This window comes from Aythya fuligula, chromosome 20 (assembly GCF_009819795.1).
Source record: "Aythya fuligula isolate bAytFul2 chromosome 20, bAytFul2.pri, whole genome shotgun sequence".
NCBI classification, from domain to species: Eukaryota; Metazoa; Chordata; class Aves; order Anseriformes; family Anatidae; genus Aythya; species Aythya fuligula.
The window spans coordinates 9,332,738-9,354,482 of NC_045578.1; the positions used below are offsets into that span (position 1 = coordinate 9,332,738).

Consider the following 21,745-nt stretch of genomic DNA (forward strand, 5'->3'; position numbering starts at 1 on the left):
AGAAAAGCTGGAAGAGATGAATCCATAAGGCTTCTCTCAGCAGCGAACAGTCAGCCTTCACAAACCCAGATTTTTTTTTCCCCAGAGGTGCTAGAAGCCTTTTATAAATGAATACACAGAGCTGAGTGCACCCAGAGCTTTGAGCACACTTTTCATGTGTATCCCATCACATGGCACAGTGCAGTGAGGATCGTAAAAAAAACTCTGAATGCGCCAACAATCTGTCTGGAAGCTGGAGACAGAAAGCTGCGTAATAATTACGAGCCAGTGAAAACACAGGAATTACCATACTGCATTGTCCATCAAATCTAGCCATTGTTTAGCTTACCAGTATCTTATTTCCAATATTGGCTAGAAATGCAGGTGTCTGTGGATGGCGCAATAAACCCCACAGTATGCAGACATGATATAATTTCACCCTTCTCACAAAGAGATTTTTCCATATCAGTAATTTCTATCTACCCCTTGCTAGGGTGCTCACTTTGGGAGCACACACACGAAGAAGCAGGTCACACAAATCTATATAGCATACGGTGCTACCTGTTCATTCTTTTGATGACATACGCAGTATCGGAGCAAATTAAGCAGAGAAATGTGCTTGCCTATCTGCAGTTCTGATCATTTCCATATGATATAAACACTTCTTGGTTTTGTATTAATGTGCTCTACTTGCCTTGGGGTTTTTTGGGTTTTGTGTTTTGGGGGACTTTTTTTTTGATAGCTTGAAGAAGTAGAGGTGAAAGATAATATATTTGTGGGTGGAAAAGAATTCGCTTAAAGACAGAAAGATGGGTGGTATCTGATTTGGCAATTTTGCATGTCTAATCTAAAATCCTGCTGTCTGTCACTGTTTGGAATAAATGCATTTTATTACATGAAAGCCAAAAGAAAACAGGCCATTCACTTGTATTAGCAATTATTTTTTCACTAAGTTAAAGGAGCAGATTTCATACTCACATTTGCATTTGAAATACAAATATCTACTTGCAGAGTTGTATCAACACAGAGGTCCCAAGCACAATACCACAGATGTGAAAGAACATACACTTACAAAACAGTATTTTCAAACATCTTACTTATTCCTGTTATTCAAAGAATAGGTCACTAATGTTTTAGAATATTTGACTTGGGTTTTGGTGTGGTATTTTCCATCTCTCGTTGCTTCACACCGACGAATCACAGTTTTCAATTATTACAGCTCAACTCTTTTGTTCCTCTCTCCATCTCTCTGCCATAAAAGACCGCTGCAGCACTCCATGACACCAGGACAGAAATACCTAATCCCAGCAGAGACGCACGAACACGAAGCGTGGCAGTTACCTCACTTTCACTTTCAAGTGCAGGAAACTTCAGCTCCGCTTTCTGAAAGACCTTGTGACAGTTTTCCCAAAAAGTTGTTTAGACGGAAATATGGGCTAAAGCTGTCATAAGTTCATTCCGAAATGTTTTCTCTTATGATGTACTTTATGTATGAATAATCATAGATGAAAAGTGAGTAATTCTCAAGGATTTCCTGCTTATTTTTCAAACTGGCATTAATCCCTGTTTAACAGATAACATCTGAAATCAATTGAAAGTCTTGCATATACAGAACCCAGTGGAAATTTATGTGCACAGCAGATATTACTTAGTATGTATCTCTCGGCAAAATTTTGATTTTTTTTAATCTGTAATGTGAGGTATGCAGCTAGGTTAAATTAATGACTGTTTTACTGTGTGGTTTTTCAAATCCACAGAGATGATTAAAATCCAGTTTAAAAGGACCTGATGTCCTAGATGCAAAAAAATTAAAATTACTGAAGCTTTGTTTTACCTGATAGACACATCTGCCTTAATTTAGAGCTTCCTGCTTTTCATGCATTCTGTTTGGGAAACAATAAGCTTCTTTCAGGACAGAAACGTTAAAAAATACAGAGAATATATGCATAAAAGGAAAAACCAGTACAGATGTAGACTGTGGGTTAAGAGCTATTTATGCAGTATCAGAAGACTAAACCAGACTCTGGCCTGGCCATAAACTAAGCCCACGCCCTAAATGAGGTGCCAAGCCACAAAAAGCATTTGCGTCAACTGGGAATACAAGGAAAAGAAGGACTTCTAATTATAGGGCCTGGAAGCGGAAGCCCAGAGTGATTAGGAGTTGAGGCGCTGCTGTATGTTTATCTGGGAGCTTCCTCTCGCTCGCTCTCAGCCTGGGTTTGATAGATGAGGGTTGGCCTAAAGGGTGGGATTGAAGTTGCTGATGGTACACAGAGTTCTCCACAATCCAAAGGAGACGGAGACTGAATACTAAGGCTTCTGTGGCCTTGTAGGAACATAACTCTTTTCAGCTAGGCGTCAGCTGGTTAGCCCAAAAGGCAAAATTAGAGAGCAGCAAATCTCAGTTGGGTACTTGCTATAAAATCTAGGAAACCTTAGCAGCCTAAGCATCTCCACCACATCCTATTTATAACACCTATCTAACTGCATAGTTGTTTATTATATGCATACAAATGAGATACACACAATTTCACCCTGGGTTTAGGTTTCATAAGTAAATTCGCTTTAAATAATGCCATCTTTCAGAATAACAGAAGGTTTTTTCCTCCTTCCAAAACAATGTCATTCTGTAATTACATACCGACAAACTCAACACGTTCAAGCTGTGCTGGATTTGTTCTAAAAGACACTAAGAGTACAAATTTTAGGAAAGCAGGCGTACAACTGCATGAAGAAAACATGTATTTATGGATACACTTAAATTAAGAATGCAATTCTTACAATTCCATGCACGTGGAGAATATTGAAAAATATTCTGTTTATACAGTGATAAAAAAGAAAAATAAACAACTTCTCAGAATATTTTTTTTTTTAGTATGAGAATAATGCCATGAAACGTTAATATTATGCTCTGTAGGTTTTCAAAGGAGAGGATCAGAGCGCTCAGTGGAACCACGCTGACTTACAGTGGCTCCTGATTCGGTCCATATGCATTTGCTCTGTGTTTCTTCTCTCTTTGTGCTAATTGGATGGATTTCTATTCACTGCAGCTCCTCCGCAAAAGCAGCCTTGTACAAATCACAAAGATGTGACGAAGCTTATATGGTCCATGGTTTTATGAAATGTATGACCTGACCTACAAACAGTAGCTTTATTTATACTCACTTAACTCCTCTCTGAGGCTGATGCTAATCAAAATATATCCAAATATTAGTGCTACTAAGCCCGTGTATACTTCTGAGTGTAACACATGTGCCATCATTACAAAATTTGGTCACACAAAAAAAAGACTGACCGAAATAAACCTGACTTTAAAATCAAAATTCCCTTACAAAAAGAGAATACATAAAGATATCTAAAATGTTCAAAAATAAATATTAAGAAAAAATCATCAAGTCAAAAGAAACAGAAGAAAAATAAAAAAGTTATTTAGTTACTAAGTAATTATGAGTGACTGAGTTCTGGAGATCCCTATACACTGTAACACTCTTAGGACAATTAAATATTTAATCTGAATATTTGGAGCTTGGGGATGATGTATGGAAACTGTCAGACATTTACCATGTCCAACAGATGGCTCAATGGTATGCTTTATATACTAAAAAACTGTTCAACAGCTTCAAACACTAACTGACTACAGCTGATGGCCCAATAAATACTAAATCTTTATCAGGATGGATTTCTCCCTCCCTAAACTAAAGAACGCACACTGAGGGCAGCTGAGTAAATGAGGGCAAAAGATCAAAGGGAACAGACTCCCTTTTCTTTTAACCCTGCTTGTAATTCCTCCAAAAGGGATCCAAACCCATAGCCACCACTGTTACATTAGTGTTTTGGGTTTTGTTGTAGTTGCAGAGATTGCAGTAAACATTTTTACTGCTGAAATATATTGTCGTGTTTTTCTCTTTTCATCAGAATAACAGCAAAGTAAATGTTACAGAGGCAGGGTAAAATCCTGACCTCCTTCAAGTCTACAGAACTTCTGCCACTAGATCGAAGATGACAAACAATTCTACCCTTTCCGTATAGTTGTGCACCTTTAATCCTAAAAGACACTAAGAACTCATTAACAATGCCTGCTGTGCTAAATGACTGTTCCAGTAATAATTTTAATATATTTTAGAATTAATTACAAACTGACTATGTATCAAAGCAGAGTATATTCACCATTAGCGATAGCCAAACATTTCAACCTTTATAAGAGTCGACATCCATCTTCAATATATCCAGTATTATATTAAAATTCAACTTGTTTACCTGTGAATTTCACTGATTTTAACAAAATTTAAGATTTCTATAAAAAGGTGACTGTATAAAGATGACTACAGAACCAGCTTTCAATAAATTGTGTGACTTTCTCCAGTAGAGTAAAAACCACAGAGAAATTACATATATTGTAAATTAATGTTAGATTAGGGCAACTGCATATTTTTAATCTCAAAGAAGCTAAGATACTAACACTTTTGCGTTTTTGAACGTGAGGAATAAGAGACTACAAAAAGTACTGAAACTGTCAGAAAAACGACAGAAACAGGATATACAGAAAAAGACAGGAGACCGAGATCATCCTCCTCAAGGGCTCACATCAAAGGCAGAATTTCTGGCAGTAATGAAAAAAAAAAAACAAACTTTAAAATGGTATATAGATGGAAATAAATTTATTTATCTTCTATCTGCAGTAAAAGACAGGTGATAAAGCAGAACAATTTAATCACACTGGTCTAGTGAAGTATTTTATTTGCATGCAGATCATCAGTTTGATGACGACAGAGAAACATTCCCTATCTTCTTCCCCCTCCTCAAAAGTCAGATCTCCAAAAGAGGAAATAGGCTCTATTCAAACCTTCTAGGAAATACTGCTGCTGACTGCTACTTATTTCTGGTTTGGGGATAAATTTCTTTGGAGATCATAGGTTCAGTGCTTGGATTAATAAAGATCTGAACCCTGAAGTTTTCAAAAAGGTTAAGTAGTGATGGATTTAAACTACTGATAAACATATCTTTCTGAAATTTAAAAATGGGAGAATTAATGCACTGTAAATCACAACAATAGCCCTGTTTTCGAACACCTTTCTTTCACCTACACAAAATGCAGCCACACAGCTTTGATTACAGGCTTTCATATACATTTCTTCTCATCTCAAGATCCTTTTCAGTGTGTTTCCAGGGTAAAAATCACAGGAAACAAGAAGTGATTTTATTTAAGACTGTTTTTCAACAATACTTACCTAAATCATAGCTATTTGAAATACTAATTATTTAATAGAGAACTTTAAATGAGCAAGAGTTCCCCCTTTATTTATAATACACCCTTAAGTCTTCCACCTTCAGCTACGAAATACTCTAGATTTAAGGGAGTATTTCTATAAAATAAAAATTGGTTTTCTGCAGGGAGGCATTTAAGAAAAAGAGGAACAAAGGAGGGAGGGCTGTACACAAATAGAATTTTAAAAATAAAGAGGAATATGGAGCTGAAATAATTTCACAAAGAGGCCATTCTCACTGAGGTCAACCTAACTAATCACTACGATGAGACAATTTGTTCAAACCATAGTTTGTGTTAAAACAGACTAGCTTTTCTTGTCTTTGATAGTTCTCTTTTCTACATTCTTGCTGCCAAAAACTTTGACTGTTAACACTTTTCCTTCACAAACAAACCATAAAGCAATGCTAGCAAGCTATAGATCATGAATTATTTCTCACCTTCTGCCCAGGCATATACAGACATAATCTTTGTAATTGCAAGTCATCGAATATGAGGTCATTCTGGTATGTTTAATACATTTGTCATGGAAGGCAACAATTCAAGTCCAAATAAATATTGAAAAAACAAGTTATTACTCTGTCATTAAATAATTACAGCTTATTTTACTCCAGGTGACGTATCCAGGATGGTGATATTCCAAAGTAGGATTAGTCTTGCAAACTTGAAAGGAAGTTTAAGAAACTTAAGAAACGTGCAGTTATTATAAATGTCCAAGGCACAGATGAGGTGCTGGTTGCAGGCGTATCAGTATTTCACTAAGTTAGCTTACACAGCACTTGCCGTTATAAAAGACATCTCCAAGCCTTAAGTAATCCACATGCTCACTAAAAGTCTGATTGTACAGGTTAGGTAGGAAAAACAAAACAAAATGAAACAAAATCTGTTAACGTGTGAGGCCCTATCAATGCTTCCCAACAATCAAATAAGGTATTTTTCTGCCCACTTGCTCCAATCAATGGGAAAGACTTCTGCAGAGACATTCCAATTTAAACCTCTTTAACTATTAACTCAAAGCCTCCATCACGTTTCAATATAGAACATTTAAATAATCAGAGGAATTTCAGGTCCGTTAAAGGTGCAGTCAGGCATCAAAAGGGGTATACAGCTTAATCTGTTTTACTGCTGGTCCAACATTAATTTTCTCATTATTAATGGACGGGAAAACTCTTTTGTAGCCAAGGAAGCGTAATTATTTAAAATTTAGATGTGTTGCACTTCACAGCTCTCAGATGCTAAGCTGGCAGGAGTAACACTTTTAGAAAGCAGATCATTTATTTACCACATTTAAAGAAAAAAAAAAAAAAACATAAAAATGGCACTTCTTTCTAACCTTTTATTATCTTATTTGAAAAGTTTCTCTCTGACATCAAAATTACAGTAATCAGCAGCAACAACAAAATCGAAGTACAAACTGAGTTTGATGTGCCATTTACTGGTTTCAGCAACGGAGTCAGAATCAGGGATCCTACACAGTATTGTAGTATTTGCTGCCACTCAGTAACTGTGTGACCTTGAGTGAATGACAGCTTCTCAGTCTTTAAACTTAACTAAATTTATAGCTTTCAATCCCTAACAATACAAGCTTGAAGTTCTTAAGTTCTTATAGGTTGTTTTCAAGATACCCACCTTCTCAACCTGTCCTGTTCTAATAAACTAGATTGAAATCTTAGCAATAGCTTTGAGTTCTGCTCTTTGTTTCCTTTACTGTTTGCAAACTTCTTTTCTAGCCCCTTCCCCTTGCCTTGCTGGAATTATGCCACTATTCATTCAATCAACTACCACAGCTTGAAAAGTCTCCCACTTCTTGTACACTGAGAACTCCTTTCTCCCTCTCTAAACCTGTTTCTTTGGAATCTTTCTTACCATGAATAATCTTGCCCTTAACTCAATAACAATCAAGTGTTACTTCCTATATCTTTCCTGTCTTATGCAGAAGTTTTCTTCATCAAAACATTCATCCTGTTCTGAACTTGAAAGGTAGTTATATGAATTTACACTTCCGTGTGATATAAATATGTATATATAACATATTACTTAGTATATATCAGAATGTACCTCCCCCATCCCACCAATTTAAAAGTTGTGCTACTGACAAATTGAAGGTATATTTAGGTATTGCTACATTAACATTATAGTATTTCCAGTTTGTTTTTAAGCATTTGTACTGAAAAATATTGCATCTATTATTCCCCTCCCCAAAAAAATGATAAGAACATGACAAAATCCTGTTGCTGGCAAACACTTCTATGGATATATTTAAGATGTGGACAGAGAATCTTTTATTGAAATGTGCTGTCCCAAGAGAAGACCACCACTAAGCTAACAAAATGTCCTTTCCAGAAGCTGTAAGTCTAGTTACTTGCCTTAACAAAATCGGTAATCGAAGCACAACCTCTAAAAAACAACAAACAATACTGGATGCTTCTCATCTTTCCTGGCTATCCACAGCCACCTACTGGATTTTATGATTTTATGAAGATACATTTCTTGGCAATGAAGCCTTCCCTCCCCAGCGTAACTGAGAAATGAGGCACAATTCTTACAGCAACAGTCACGAATGATTAAGATTTAAACTTTTAATAAGTGTGCAAGCTTCTGCTCTTAACCTGACTCCCAAAACAAATCCAAGTATCAGACACATTTATATGCATGCTCCCAGTAGTGAGGAATAAGAGCAAAGCACTGAGGCTCTGCTGCTCCTCAGCCCTAACCCTGTACTCAGCCCCTGATCAACAGCAAAAGCAAAACCCTGAAACTGAGATCTCCTGCAGTCCTGTAATAAGTTACTGGCTTGTCCTGTTACAGTTACTATGCAACTATGACTTTTTGAAGGAATTCATGTCAAAGGCTGTGCCAAACGCACAGGAGGATGGCAAAGGTGCGTGGAGGCTGGCAGGCCCCACAGGGCCGGGAGCCCCTCGCACAAGGCCCCGGCGGAGCAGGCCGCAGACACCTGCTGTGGGGAGCAGAGGGCTGCCACCACCGCCAATTAGCACAGGTGGAAACGAGGAATTAAGACCTAAGTACAATTTCCCATTTTGCCTGTCTCAGTAGCTCAGTCCAACTTCCAAAATCCTTTGTCAGTGAGTGTGCATAGATGTCCTGACACCCCTCAAAATCAAACTTCATATTTGAATATCGAGGCTCTCAGAATTAGTGGACATATCTAAAATTTAGGGCTGACTGCTCTAGCCTTTATTAATAATGGAAATGACAATTTATTATTATTATTTCCATTTCCCTTATTCACACATCTGCATCTTTAATACCTCGTGACCCAGGAGCACCACAAAAATCAGTACAAGGCTTGCAAAGTGCCCTCCTTTGTGAAGGTTAAAAACAACTGATAAACGTGGTAGTACTGAGAAGGTCTGACTCCTATTATCTTCAGCAAAGGATAGCCTGGGTCTGCCTCTCAGGATAAGCCAGAAATTGTTCTCTCCTTATGTAAGACTATCCGAATTCAATGGCACAGAAGAATACAGAAAATCAAAGGAAATGAAGCCACGTGATCAGTTGCCACAGTGGATAGCTGGCATCCCTCTAAATGCTCGTAAGGAATGGTGCCAGCTTTAAGAACAAAAATTAACTGTCTCAAATTTCTATAAGGGCCGAGAGGCGAGTATCTCAGCAACCTGGCAGAAACACAGCGTACTGCCTGGAAAAATGCTACCAGAGTTCAACTGGAGGCGGGGGATTTTACTTCAGACACCGAGGTTATTCACCCTGACACCCACTTACAGAACTGCTGCATGAATCCAACAGCCAGAAAGCGTGGAGATTTCTCAGCTTTATAAAGCACATTCTCTTCTTGCCTTACCGCCACTGACTCCACCACAATCCTGACAGAGCTCACGCCGCCAGAACATACAAATTAACTGCAACAATCTACAAATGACGTTTATACCTAAATTTCCAAATGAAACTCTCCTTCTGTACATGCCACAGTGTACACCAGTGTAAAAGACAAGTAGGCTGCAACTTCCCTTCAGTCTTATGAAATCGTTGGTGTAAAAATTTAAAAATAAATTAAAAAAAAAAAAAAACACACTAGGAAACCACTAGTGTTGCGTGGGAAGGAAGACAGCTCAGTATATGCTGAGTGCTTTCCTGCAGCACCCTCCCCTCCACTCGTGGGGCTGCTGCTAAAACCACGATCCCACAATGACTGTGTCAGGGAGAGCAGATGATATAAAACATACCTTCCTTTGCAAGCAAGAGAGGATCTGGCCCTTCCTCCCCTCTACAGGGAGGAGAGAACAAAACTTATTGACCCATGCACGAGATAAATGAACAGACTATCCATTAACTAGTGAATTGCACAGAATGAAATTATGTTAGAGACAATAAAATGAGTATGACTTTAAAGTGTTCATTAAAACTGTCACCAACCATCCAAAATGTGACCTATAAACCACAGCTATCATTCATATATCATACAAAAAGCTTGCCAAAAAACATCACTAACCTGTGCAATGATCAATAATTTTGACATTCTGTTAATTTTGTTTTTAATTGGAATACCAATAAATTGATTATAAAATATCTTCCTAGATATGAAAATAAACTAGTTAAGTCTGGATACATGTTTGTTAGCTAAAAACTTAGAGTATTGGACAACATGCTCCATTCAGGTATCAGTGATAAAAATCGCCGTAACTAGAAAGCACATTCTTAAGCAGTCAAAAAACAGACAGAAGTTTTACCACCATAAAATACATAATTTCCACTGAAAAACTTGATTTTATCAATATCTTCGCTGTTTTTATTAAACACAAGATCTTAAACATGGGAAGTGAATTTGCTGATTTATTAATTATACTTTAAGACACAATTCAACTTCCTATTCCCTTTTTGGTATCTATAGGAGAAGGTAAGCTTTGATGTAAAATGCGCACTTGATTTATTGATTGGACGAGATTTAACACAAGTTACCCTAAAAAAGAACATTCACTTTCGTGCTTAAAATTTCTACATATCCTAAAAAATCCTGATTTTATTATTCTAAACCATAGCAAAAACAGAATCCATGTATTAGTGACAATATTGACTATAGATATTGAGAACTAAGTTCCTTTTTTAGATAATCTTAAAAATTCTGTCCTATGAGCCACATCAGATAGGCAAAAAATGATAATGTAGGGAAAAAAAAATTGCCAGAAAAAAAAATAAATAAAAAAAGAAAAAAGTACAGGAGATTAAAAAATAGGGGACTTTGCTGTTTCTAGGCCTGTTGACAACATTTTCAATAGCTAGACGGTTTAGACTCCAAGGCTGAACCAACTGTTTCCTGGCATGTTTTACAGCCCAGCATAATTTAACGTCTTAATATTAAGAAGGTGAAAAAAAAAATATGTAACTTGGATCACTGTGTAATCTGTATTAAAACCCTTAATCTATGGAACTTCTAAAATCCAAATTATTTACCACTTACCCTCTGCAAAACCCTAGTAATGTATAACTATACATTCAAAACTACACATTTAAATAAGAAGTTAAGATAGAAAAAGAAGAGCCTTTTAGCTTCACTGTTTATAAAACTTAATTCATCTTGGTCTGTCTATAAAATTTTCTGTTTTCCTAGAGGGTAGAAGGGAAACAGAGTTTATCATGAAAAGTGCCTAGTAGAAATGGTAAATATAATGTTAAAACCTATCAGTCTGGAAGTGATTTCTGAAACACTGACCTTATTTCCCTCCTTACAGATTCTGCTTTTACTGCATTATCTGTGACTTTACAGAACTTGCGCAAGTGTGGACAACAATGTATTTAGCAACTAATATTCAGCTTTAGCTCAAATAAAATGTCTATAATTTTCTTTTAAATGTGGTGGAGTAAAGATGATTTACTAAAATAAAACTACAGCCCTGTAGTCTCTAAAATTACTTTTAAAAGCATGTATAACAATTTCTATAGGATGAATAGACGTGTATAATTTACACACAAGTTGGTTTTAATTATCACAGTTCATAAAGGCCTTTATACCTTAGATCTGTCAAAATGAGTATGGGTATTTTGTTAGTTTTTAACATGGTAAAAATCTGTAAAAGGATCCTCCCTTTTGGCATTCTAAAACTAAGATCCTTTAAGTACATCCAGTTTGCTGAAAGAACTCAAAAGCAGATTCCACGATGCTTATCAGCTTTGTGATTTACAGACATTATACTTTGAAAAGTCTCACCAATTGTGACTCTGTTTCAAGTCTGAAGGGACTACCTCACACCACCCATATCGAGTCTTGTCCAAATCACAGCACTAAGCCATAGCGCTCCCTGCCAACATCATAAATGCTGCCATTAAAATATTTGTTTTAATTCTGACCTCAGAGTCACAGCTAATAAACAAGAAAGGCAATGAGAAATTGAAAAACAAACTAAATGCAGCTGTTGGACTGGACGTTTCACAACTGTGTTTAACTGCATCCTTTAATTTCACTTCTATGAATAGAAGCCATACACCACAGATTGCATGCCAGCTAGTCAACCGAGCAGTATTTTCTTTTGAGTTCATTTTGCAGTGTTACTCCGTCATGTAAATTTTACTGTATTTTTAACTTTTCCTTCACGATGTGGTCTGCAAACAATGACTAACTATTTGCTGGTGGTTTCTCATTAGAACATGTTTGAGCAATGGATAGCATTTGTATAATTTTTCCATAATCTTCCTCACATACAAGACGAAGAGAATTTTTTTGTGTACGTATAATACATGTTTGCCTGTGTGTCATCCGGAGCCCATTTAAGTACATCCAGTGACTGGGTGATTAATGCTTTAGAAATGATGCATTACAAAACCCCACAGAACTAGGTACAGGGGAGTGAAACACACAGCTTTTGCCATTCTTCAGTCTTCCCAAAACTTATTCAGATACCTTTAAAAACAGAAGTATGTTATTATACATTTATAAAAATCAATGAAACTAACTTGCTAGAATGCATAGGACTAGAAATACATATTAAGTAGAGAATGAGGAACTTGATCATACTTGAATGAAATCCATTTAGAAAAATTTTTTAAAGAAAGCTTTTAAAATTATAAGCAAAAATGAAGAATCAGATGATTAAAAATTAGGACAGTCTGTAAAAAAAAAGTCTGATTCATTTTGGAACACATTCCTCAACCAGAGAGGAAAATAATACATATTTGCAAAATAAAAAAAAAAGTGCACGTTTTGATTTGTTTTTCAACTATGTAACCATCATCCCCTTCTCAGTTTTCACGTTTGATACATGCAAAGATTAAAAAAGAAAAAATCATTAACTCCAAAACTAAATGTTTTCTTTCTTCTGGGGGTGGTAGCATATTTCCACTGAAAACAAAACAAAATAACCACCCCTTCTTTTGAACATGGAAATCCAAAATGCAAATAATATATAGAATTTTGGATTTGAGATGGCTTACAAAAAAATAATAGGCAGGAGGCCTAACCCCTCCCAGATCACAAATTTTGTCTCCAGATTTCAGTTTGGGATACTTGCATCCACAACTTTACTTGAGTCCCAAGACCTTACATGAAAGCAACACAATGAATGCTTTGGACCAGTATTAAAAGGAACAGCAAAAAAAAAACAAAACGTTTAAATGAAGCAGTATACAGAAATTTCCATAACAGCTCATGCCAGAGATCTCTGCAGCCTGGTGTATTTATTGCTAGTCACTGTTGTTAAAGGCAATCATCTCAATGCCTACAATGGAAGATGGAAGAAAGTGAATTACTTCTAATGGACTATGGCTGACATCAGAATTGGTGAGGTTTTTTCCTCCTTTATAAATTACAACATCTAATAATACAACATAATGAAAAACGAGGACGTTTGTATGGTTCCTTCAGTCTCCAGTCTAGACACTCTCTAGTTTAGACTAATCCAGTTTATCATTGAGCAGCTGATTCTAATTGGTAACATTTAATCCTTTCTCTTCCCTATCCCCATTTCCTCTTCCCATTTTAGACCCTGCATACACTTACAATTCCTGGCAGACTATCATCAACACTTTAAAAGCTTGAAGGCTTCTCTGTAAACATCTCAAATTAAATAACCCCCTATAGTGTATTCCTTCCTTTTGTCAACTTCCAAAATTTAGACCATGGCACCTTCATCCAGTCTCCATAATAAACTCTTCTCAATTTACATTATCCAGCAGACAGGATTCTTCTGTCATACTGTAATAACTATTACATTTAGAAAAATGTACCCTTTTTTATTAAAATATATATATATACATTAAGAAGTTTAAAGTCTCCTAATGACAAAATCTTGCCTCTTACTTTGACAGAAAAACATCTTCATAACCAAAGAATCTTGTAAGAATTTTTATCCTGAGTACATTTTAAATATGATATTCAAGCACAATAAAAACAACGCTTAGTGTCAATATTGCTGTTTTATATAACATAAAAGAAAATTATTACTGGTTGTGCAGTTGTTATGGGCTGTGCATAACTGATATTTTTAAAGTCTTACATTTCTAGCATGCAAAACGCCAAATCGTCATTCCAAGAAATGGTGGACAGAAGAAAGACTATGTTGTCCTGTAAACCACGCTAGCAGAGCACGAAATACATTCATCCAAAATGCAAGTCATGTAGATTTGTAACTCTGTTTAGCTGACAGCATCCTAGACTGTTTTTGTGTGCCCAAGTTGTATTGGCTGTAATCCCATAGGTGACAGGCCTTGTTCCTGGATCTTTAAAAAAAATCTGACAAAAATTACCTAAATGAACCAAATGCTAACTAGCAAATTGTACTACATATTTGTGTGGACACTGTCCATAGTAAACTTGTCTTGAATTCATCCAAAATTAAATATTCAAGCTAAAATAAATCAAGCCACTGCTAGCACTAAGTAAAAGCATCCACACAGCAGCTTAATGTGATTTTCATTTAATAAGTGAATTAAAGTAACCATTCTTAGAGTCTCTTTGTAAGTATAAGCCTCTCGTTTCCAGTACATAACATACATGCCAGAGGTACATTAATAGAGTCCCCAGTCTATTAATACTACTTCACTTCCTTGTATTACTTATTCTCATCTTGAAAGGTTTTAATAAAAGTCTCCCGAAAAGTTAGAAGCCTTCTTCCTTTGTTGAAAAATGAAAAGAGTGGACACGGTGCTCTTAACCCTGTCTGCAGCAGCTGCTTTTCACAGACAAACACGAGCTAAATATTCTCAAAGCGCAGCTCATTTCCCTTGCAGCGGGTTCGCTATGCTCAGGAGATGAGGCTTTCTGGCAGGCTGCTGGGAAGCAGCACTGCAAGCAAAAGGCGTTCAGTGACTGCCCGAAAGGAGGCTGCCGAGGGGCTGCCAGCCCCAGCGCCCTGCAGAAGATGCTGTGAGCTGAGCTGCGGGATTGCTGAGGGATGCTGAGGCTGCCCCATGCCACCCTTCACCTGCCCCAGGACCCCATGGCTCCTTCCTCTCACATGCCGCTGTCCTTTTACAAATTGTGGTGTGGGCCTTGCTTCATTGGAATAGGTGAGGTAAAAAATAGAAATGCCACGTGTATGCGTTACTTGTTAAGCTAACAGCTGCTGCAGCATCCGAGGCCTTTTTCTCGTTAATATGCAGCATCGCTTCATGGCACTTGGCAATGCTAAACTATTACTCTAATGACATTTATTTAATTTCTTCCAAATTGGATGGATATCTAAAAATCAGAACTCAAGTGCTTCAGAAGATGGACCTTATCTCCATGTAAGTCATAAAAGCAGCCACTGGCATATGTGGCACTATGTAAATAAATCATAATTGTGACATGTAATAAAACACACAGAAAAATGATGTCAGCTTCCTATGGAAGAAAGGGATTCCTGAAATACGCATATTCTAGTGATTAAAGAAGATAAAAAGAAAACACGTTAACAGTGCCAAGCCACCTGAACTTGAAACCCGGGATCAGATCTATTAAGCACGTTTCCAAAAGCAGCACAAGAATGCTACACAGGAAACGTGCCACTGGCCAGGAGAAACTGTCACCAAAGCTGACAACACAACTGGCAACAGCCTCCATTCAGGGGGCGCACATCACAGGTTTTATTTTTACCACTAGAGTAAGCGTCAAGTCAGCATTTCGTCTCTGGTTACCAAAGATTCAGTCAGCACCAAATGGTAAAGGAGCATCAGTACTTTCTCCCTTTTATTGAACTATTACATCCCTTACCTATTAAAGTGGACAGTGTTAAGCAGGCAGGCATTAACAGCGTATGCTCAGACACAGTTTTTAGAAATTCCATAGACTACAGCATTTTGTATGAGATGCCTGGGCACAGATCTGGAGATATTGTACAAATCTTTCCCTCCATCCTGCCCCCCAAAAATGTAGCAACCCACTCCCACAGTAAATCATCACAATTTTTTTTTTTTCTTTTAAACTAAGATATTATGTACATAGGAAAAAAAAAATCAAAACTATCAGAAAATGCAGTTTTTCACCTTGACTTAAAAAAAAAAAAAAAAAAAAGCTAAACATGATTTGTGATTTGCTATATGTCTTAGTTGATTTTAGGGAGATTATAACAGTCTCAGTCTGACTCAGAAGCAGACTTTTATTAACATAAGTGTCTGGAAGAGGTATACAGGGACATGTTAGGCAGCATTAAAAAATATGTATTTATGTACAATGTCCCCTAAGTATACTCAGAATGATATTTCAGAAGTTTATTACTTTATTATTCAACCAGATTTTCAGAGCAGCAATAGATATAATACAAAAAAATAAAATGCTAATGATATGCCAAGTTTACTTTCTTTGAATGCCTCAAAAAAGAAAAAAAAAATCATAATTTGCTTTGAATATAAACAAAAGATGGATGCAATGCCAAAAATGTCACTATTAAAATGTCCACAAATGCTGCGCAGAGACACCCCTGCTTGTTATTTCATGATTTTGCCTCATAATGCAGCTAATGGAAATGACTACATTTACAGCATGCTCTGGTTGCCGCTCAACCCAAAGCAGACATCCACACAGATTATTTACCTTGCTGGAGAATAAAAACTACCCCTAAAGCAAAACAAACAAACAAACAAAAAATTTTTTAGCAAGAGTCCTGCCATGGTTTGCGACTGGCCCCTAAAAACACATCTTGGACACTAAGCACAGTAAAGGAATTATTTTTGGTTTCTAAAAGAAAAATTAGGGGAACATATGACTTTGCCATTTCCTGACATCAGTGACTCTCCTTTATTTTCTGTTGGATTTCCTTCCTACAGCAAAGCCATATATTACCTACCCCTTTTCAGGAGCTGCTCTCAGAACAATATCCATAAATTCTCTCTTGTTATTTTATCACAATTGATTAACGTATCCCTAGCAAGCACCTTGTTCAGTACAAAAACATACAGCAGAAACCTCCAAAATGTACCTTACTAGTAATTGATACTTTCCAAATACTGTTCAAAGTGGCTGTGGTATTCAGTTCTATTGGGTTACTACACAAAATCATACCTATCCATCCTCTATGTCCATTGAACTGAAATGGTTTCCAGCATCAGTGGTGGGTTTGTTTTAGTTTGTGTAAAACCAAAAAAAAAACACGAGGTTTTTACAGACCTGGAGAACTCGTGGGCCTTTGAGATGAGTCACGATGAAATTGAGCTATTAGACCAGACAGAGAGAATGAAGGAGTTGACTGAAACAGATCACTGTTCGCCTTTTTGGCAAAAGTTTACTATTGCCATGTTCTATTGCAGCATTGCAGACAGCACTTCAAATTATGAGCAAAAGTGGTTTTTCAGTAGAGCCAGCCAACAGAAGACGACCGTATCAAAAGCCACGTCTTGTTTTGTTCTGTTCTGTAAAGAAATCAGCTGATTGGCAATACACCACTGCATAATGGATTAAGCTGATGTTACTTACAGTGCTGGCTTCAAACAAAATTCTGCCTCGATGCTAAGGAAAGCATCCAGGATACATTGTTAAGTGCTGCTTTCATGCTGTAAGCAGCTGAGGTAATACTTTTCAACTGTTTTGATATTGAATGTCAGAACATGTGGTATGATTCAATACCTTGCTGTGAGTCATCCCTTCAGCAAATATCTCTTAACATACATTATTTGCAAACTGTCAAAAATAACAGATTGGAATAAGCGTTTTCTCATTAAGTATCTTATGCATCATCAGGTAGCATCATAAAATGGATCTTGGTTTTAGCACCTGAGTAAACCAGAAGAATTGGATTATGATACAAGTAATCCATAATATGCAAATATATCCTTCAATTAAAAAAAAAAAGTCTGTTTCCTTTTGCATAAACATTCTGTTTCCCTTACATTTACACAATCATAAAATTGTCTTAAGAATGCATTTAATTAATATCTATAAAGCCCTCTAATTTAAGCAGCTGTATTTATTTTGCTTAATTAACATTACTCAACTCTAGGTATGATCTTTCCAGCAGAATACAACACAAGAATAATGCTATTCTGGAATTGACAAAGGTGATTCTCACTTAAATGCAGAGAGTTCCACAAAAAAATCTCTTAAGTAACAGTTGAAAATCCAACCAGATGAGAATACAGTTTTTTATGTCAAAAACTCACAGTGAAAATGCTGTGAACTGCACACAACTACTAAAGAGTTCTGACATAACAGATGGGATGTCAGAATAAGACCAACTGGTCACTAGAAGTGAAAACATAAATGACAGACATGTAGTTTTATTCTTTGAAATGTGACTTCATCTCCAAGATCTCCACGCATTTGCTACATTTCAGACATCATTAATTTAGGCAAGAGGAAGCTGTTGATTCCCTGGTCACTTTATTGACTGCTACTGCAATCAAACAAAACAGTTTTTGCTGTATAAAATGGGATAATAAACACATTAATTGTCAAATGAATAAATTTTATTATTATATGAGATCTCTGTTACCCAGTTATTCTTCACTGAGAGGAATGTATGCATTTTTGATGAGTTTCTTGAAGATATTTTCAGCTTATAGTTGATTTCACTCAGAAGAAAGAGGGTACAATTACAAGCTGTTCATCACCAAAACACATAATGTTACTTTAAGATGCTTTAAAAAACAGTGCCAGTGAAACGACTCACAGTATTTTAATATTTATGGAGGGGTAGAATTTAATAATTGTGCTGATCCTCTGGATACCTGTATATCAGAACATCCGGATACCTGGCTAGCAGGACATTCAACAGAATAGATCTCCTTAGTACTTGTGCTACATGCAAATTGGTAGACTCACATATACCTTAGTGTAACAGCTGCTTACGTTTGAAATTTCTAGAAGATCCAGATTAAGCAGTGTATGGCATTTAACATTCAACAGAACAGATAAGAAGATACAATAGCAGTAAGTGTATGTTTGCATAGGCAACAGTATTTGCAATTCCTCCAAAGCAATGGAACACATGCCTACATATATACATATTTTTTTAAACCACTATCCCATTAAAAGAGTAAAGTAACTTACCACTAGGGTTAAAAGCCATGCAGCAAATAGGCTTTTCATGTGCAGGAAAGTGGGCCACAATACCATCACTATCTGAGTCCTCACTGACAAGTACCTGCAGAATATTAACGGAAACAGAGGAAGGTTAGGAAATAAGTGAAAGTATCTAATTATTGATACAGGATTTGTTTTATAGATATACACAGCAGAATGAATTTAAGATGTCACTGCAGGTGAACTAAGCACAATCTTCTGTACATTTTTCAGATAATGAGGGAGAAACATTCAGCAGTGCAGAGGGCTGGTGTAAGCACACTGGAGAGCGCACACAATTCCTGTACCCCAACAAGCAATGATTTTCTCTGATTTTCTCTAGGCAAAGCAATACCTTGAGTAATAAACAGAAAAACAATAGGTAGCAAAGAGGTTTTTTAAAAGTATTTAACCATTACATAAATTAGCTTTTTTTTTTTTTTTTGCAAGGAGTCAAACAAGTAGAAAAAAGGACCATAAACAGTCAAAGAAGTACAGGTTTTGCTTCCTACCCCATACGTATGTAGGAATACTACACCTTGCATCCTGCTAGTAAGTGGCGATGGACCTGAGGTAGCTGGATTTCCAAATGCCACAAGAAGTGCTCAGGACCAGCAGCGTGTATGAAAGCAGCTGTTAGAAAAGAGGCAGCTAACAGGAATTTTCTCCATCTTGAAATCTTCTCAATGGACATTACATGACAAAGGTCTGAGATCAAAGCCCCTTAAAGAAATCGTGCTGTTTTAAAATACTTTATTATGAACTGAAAAGCAATTAAAAGGTAGGACAGAGTTTTCGTAACAGAAGGAAATTAACAGAAAAAGAAGTTTCTGGGCTGAGATCTGTGTAGAAAGGGACAAGGTATGTTTTTTTAGCAGAGGATATTTGAAGTTAACGAAACTAATGGGGACAGTCAAAACTACAGCTGACTACGAAGCCCTGCAAGAGGGCTTCCAAAGGGACACAGCTGGATTAGAAAAGGGCAGCAAGGATGGTCAGAGGCAGGCAGTAACTGCTGGTCAGCCTGCTGAGCCCTACCCTTCCCCTTCAGAAACGAGAAAGCAGCAGGCGTGGCAGATCCTACATTGTGAAAGGAGTGAACAGAGACTAATTTTTCTTATTTTATCCAATGCCTAAGGAATAAAGTACACAAAAACAAGTTATCAGGCTATGGGTCCACGCAGTACAGCACACTACTGTGCTGTACATACCAGAATATTATATACGATTGATAAATCAGGGAGGCTTCGAACTTGAATAGTTTTGGCAAGTTAGGCAACTGCTACATGAAAAAGCTTACAGTTCTCATTGTCTGGTGTTCTGTTATCACAGGTTCAGCTGGAACTACATATTTATGAACTACATCTTTATGAAACTACACATATTAACAGTATCTAGTGCTATGTAATGGAAAAGATATTCTTAAAGTCACAGAAGAGAACCAAAAGATGTGTGGACAAACCATATGCAAGAGCTGAAGAAGTATTTATTCCTCGGTGACATCTTCTTATAGACTAAATTAAGTAAAACAGTGTGAAAGATCTGTCAGAAAAGCACTTAAGAAAATAGTATCTGTGGTAAGCAAAACCACCTTTTTAAGAAGAAGATAATAATAAGTGCAAAATTTCCCATTTCAAGTTCAGAATAATTTGTCTGCTGCTTCCAAAATAATCCAAAAGGTTTTTAATACTTCCTATTCCTAACAGATATCAGAATAATTTGGAGATATTTTTATGCTTCAAAAAGAGAAATCATCTTTAAATGTTTAAAGAAGTCACGTAATATGGATGCAGAGGCCTGCGCCTGACTTATTTTAAATGTTCCAATTACTTGGCACTGTCACATAAGCACAATTATGGTTTTGCTTTCCGTTGTCAGCATTCCGTGCTTATTCCAGAACCACTAACCAAAGGGTCTGGAGATCTTCCTAAGAGCTTTTCAAAGAAACAGTGTTCCTTTCTCAGCCTATATAAACTGCACTAAATAACTCCTATACATCATCCTTTCACAACTTCCACTTTTAGGTAACTTAGTCTTATCCTAAACATTTCACTCTAATTAAAAATACATGATAATGATAAAGTAACATCATAAACCAGCTTTACAGAAGAAACAGAAGGTTCTTTAAATCCAGTCTGTTAAACAAAAATGTTTAACCTAGAAATGTGTAGGTATCAACAGCATCTAAATCACTGCTATAACCATTTATACAGAATCTCACATGCATATTCTTCAGACTGTAATCTGGATTAATTTTGGTCATGTGTTTTTTTTTTTGTTGTTTTTAAGCTAATGACAAATGTACTACTCTTATCATCCCCGCACCATAAAATTCCCACTTAAAGCAGAAATGTCACATTGAAAATGGTGAGACACCTCAGTCATACTAACTTGAGAACACAACAAAGCCCCAATCTATTATTTGTAGGCTATGCTGTTTCCGTGCTTTAAAATGTTTTTTCAATCACTGATTAAAATCGCCATCCTGAAATAACATCCTTTGTGCTTAATCTGAAAGGAGTTTTTCCAAAATCTCCACTTTTCAATATAAAAGCTGATTTGCAGATACAGCAAACTTGTTTTGGCTGTTATACAATTCCTTTGTTTGTGCTAGAAATAAGAAGAAGAAGAACTTGTTGGCCTCACACCCATTCAAGAAACCAAAGCGCCTGCGACCTTGCGGCTCCTGGAAAGCCCAGCCTGCCACCAAGGCTGCCTCACACAGAGCCGTGCCCTGCATTAGCCAAGTCAGAACACAAAACAAACAAACAAAACACACCGCCACCACCAAGAACACCTTGCTTACTCCGAAGTTTGGAAAACCTTGGACTGGGGAGAATCTGACGCTCAGTTTGTGCTGCTGCCACACTCCTTCCCTCACACCGTGTATCTGTCACTCCTTGCCCACTGTGGCCACAGAATGGCAATAGTTGCCCGTGAAGCACACTCGCTTGTGCAAGATACAATGAAGTGAAGTTCTTCATCTTTTTAAACACCGTATGAAAAAATTCCTGGTCCTTCTTGGAAGGAGAAGAAAGTTAATTGTATTAAATCACCAA

The 21,745-nt window shown here is 36.7% G+C and overlaps 1 protein-coding gene across 8 annotated transcripts in view; it reads right to left on the reverse strand.

Moving 5' to 3' along the window:
- Positions 1-21,745, reverse strand: part of BCAS3 (BCAS3 microtubule associated cell migration factor) — a 354,038-nt gene that overhangs the window by 255,101 nt on the left and 77,192 nt on the right. For all 8 annotated transcript variants that reach the window (XM_032200766.1, XM_032200765.1, XM_032200763.1 and 5 more), the window contains exon 13: positions 18,675-18,768. In XM_032200766.1, coding sequence (XP_032056657.1) covers positions 18,675-18,768 — 94 coding nt within the window. The remainder of the gene's footprint in view (positions 1-18,674; positions 18,769-21,745) is intronic.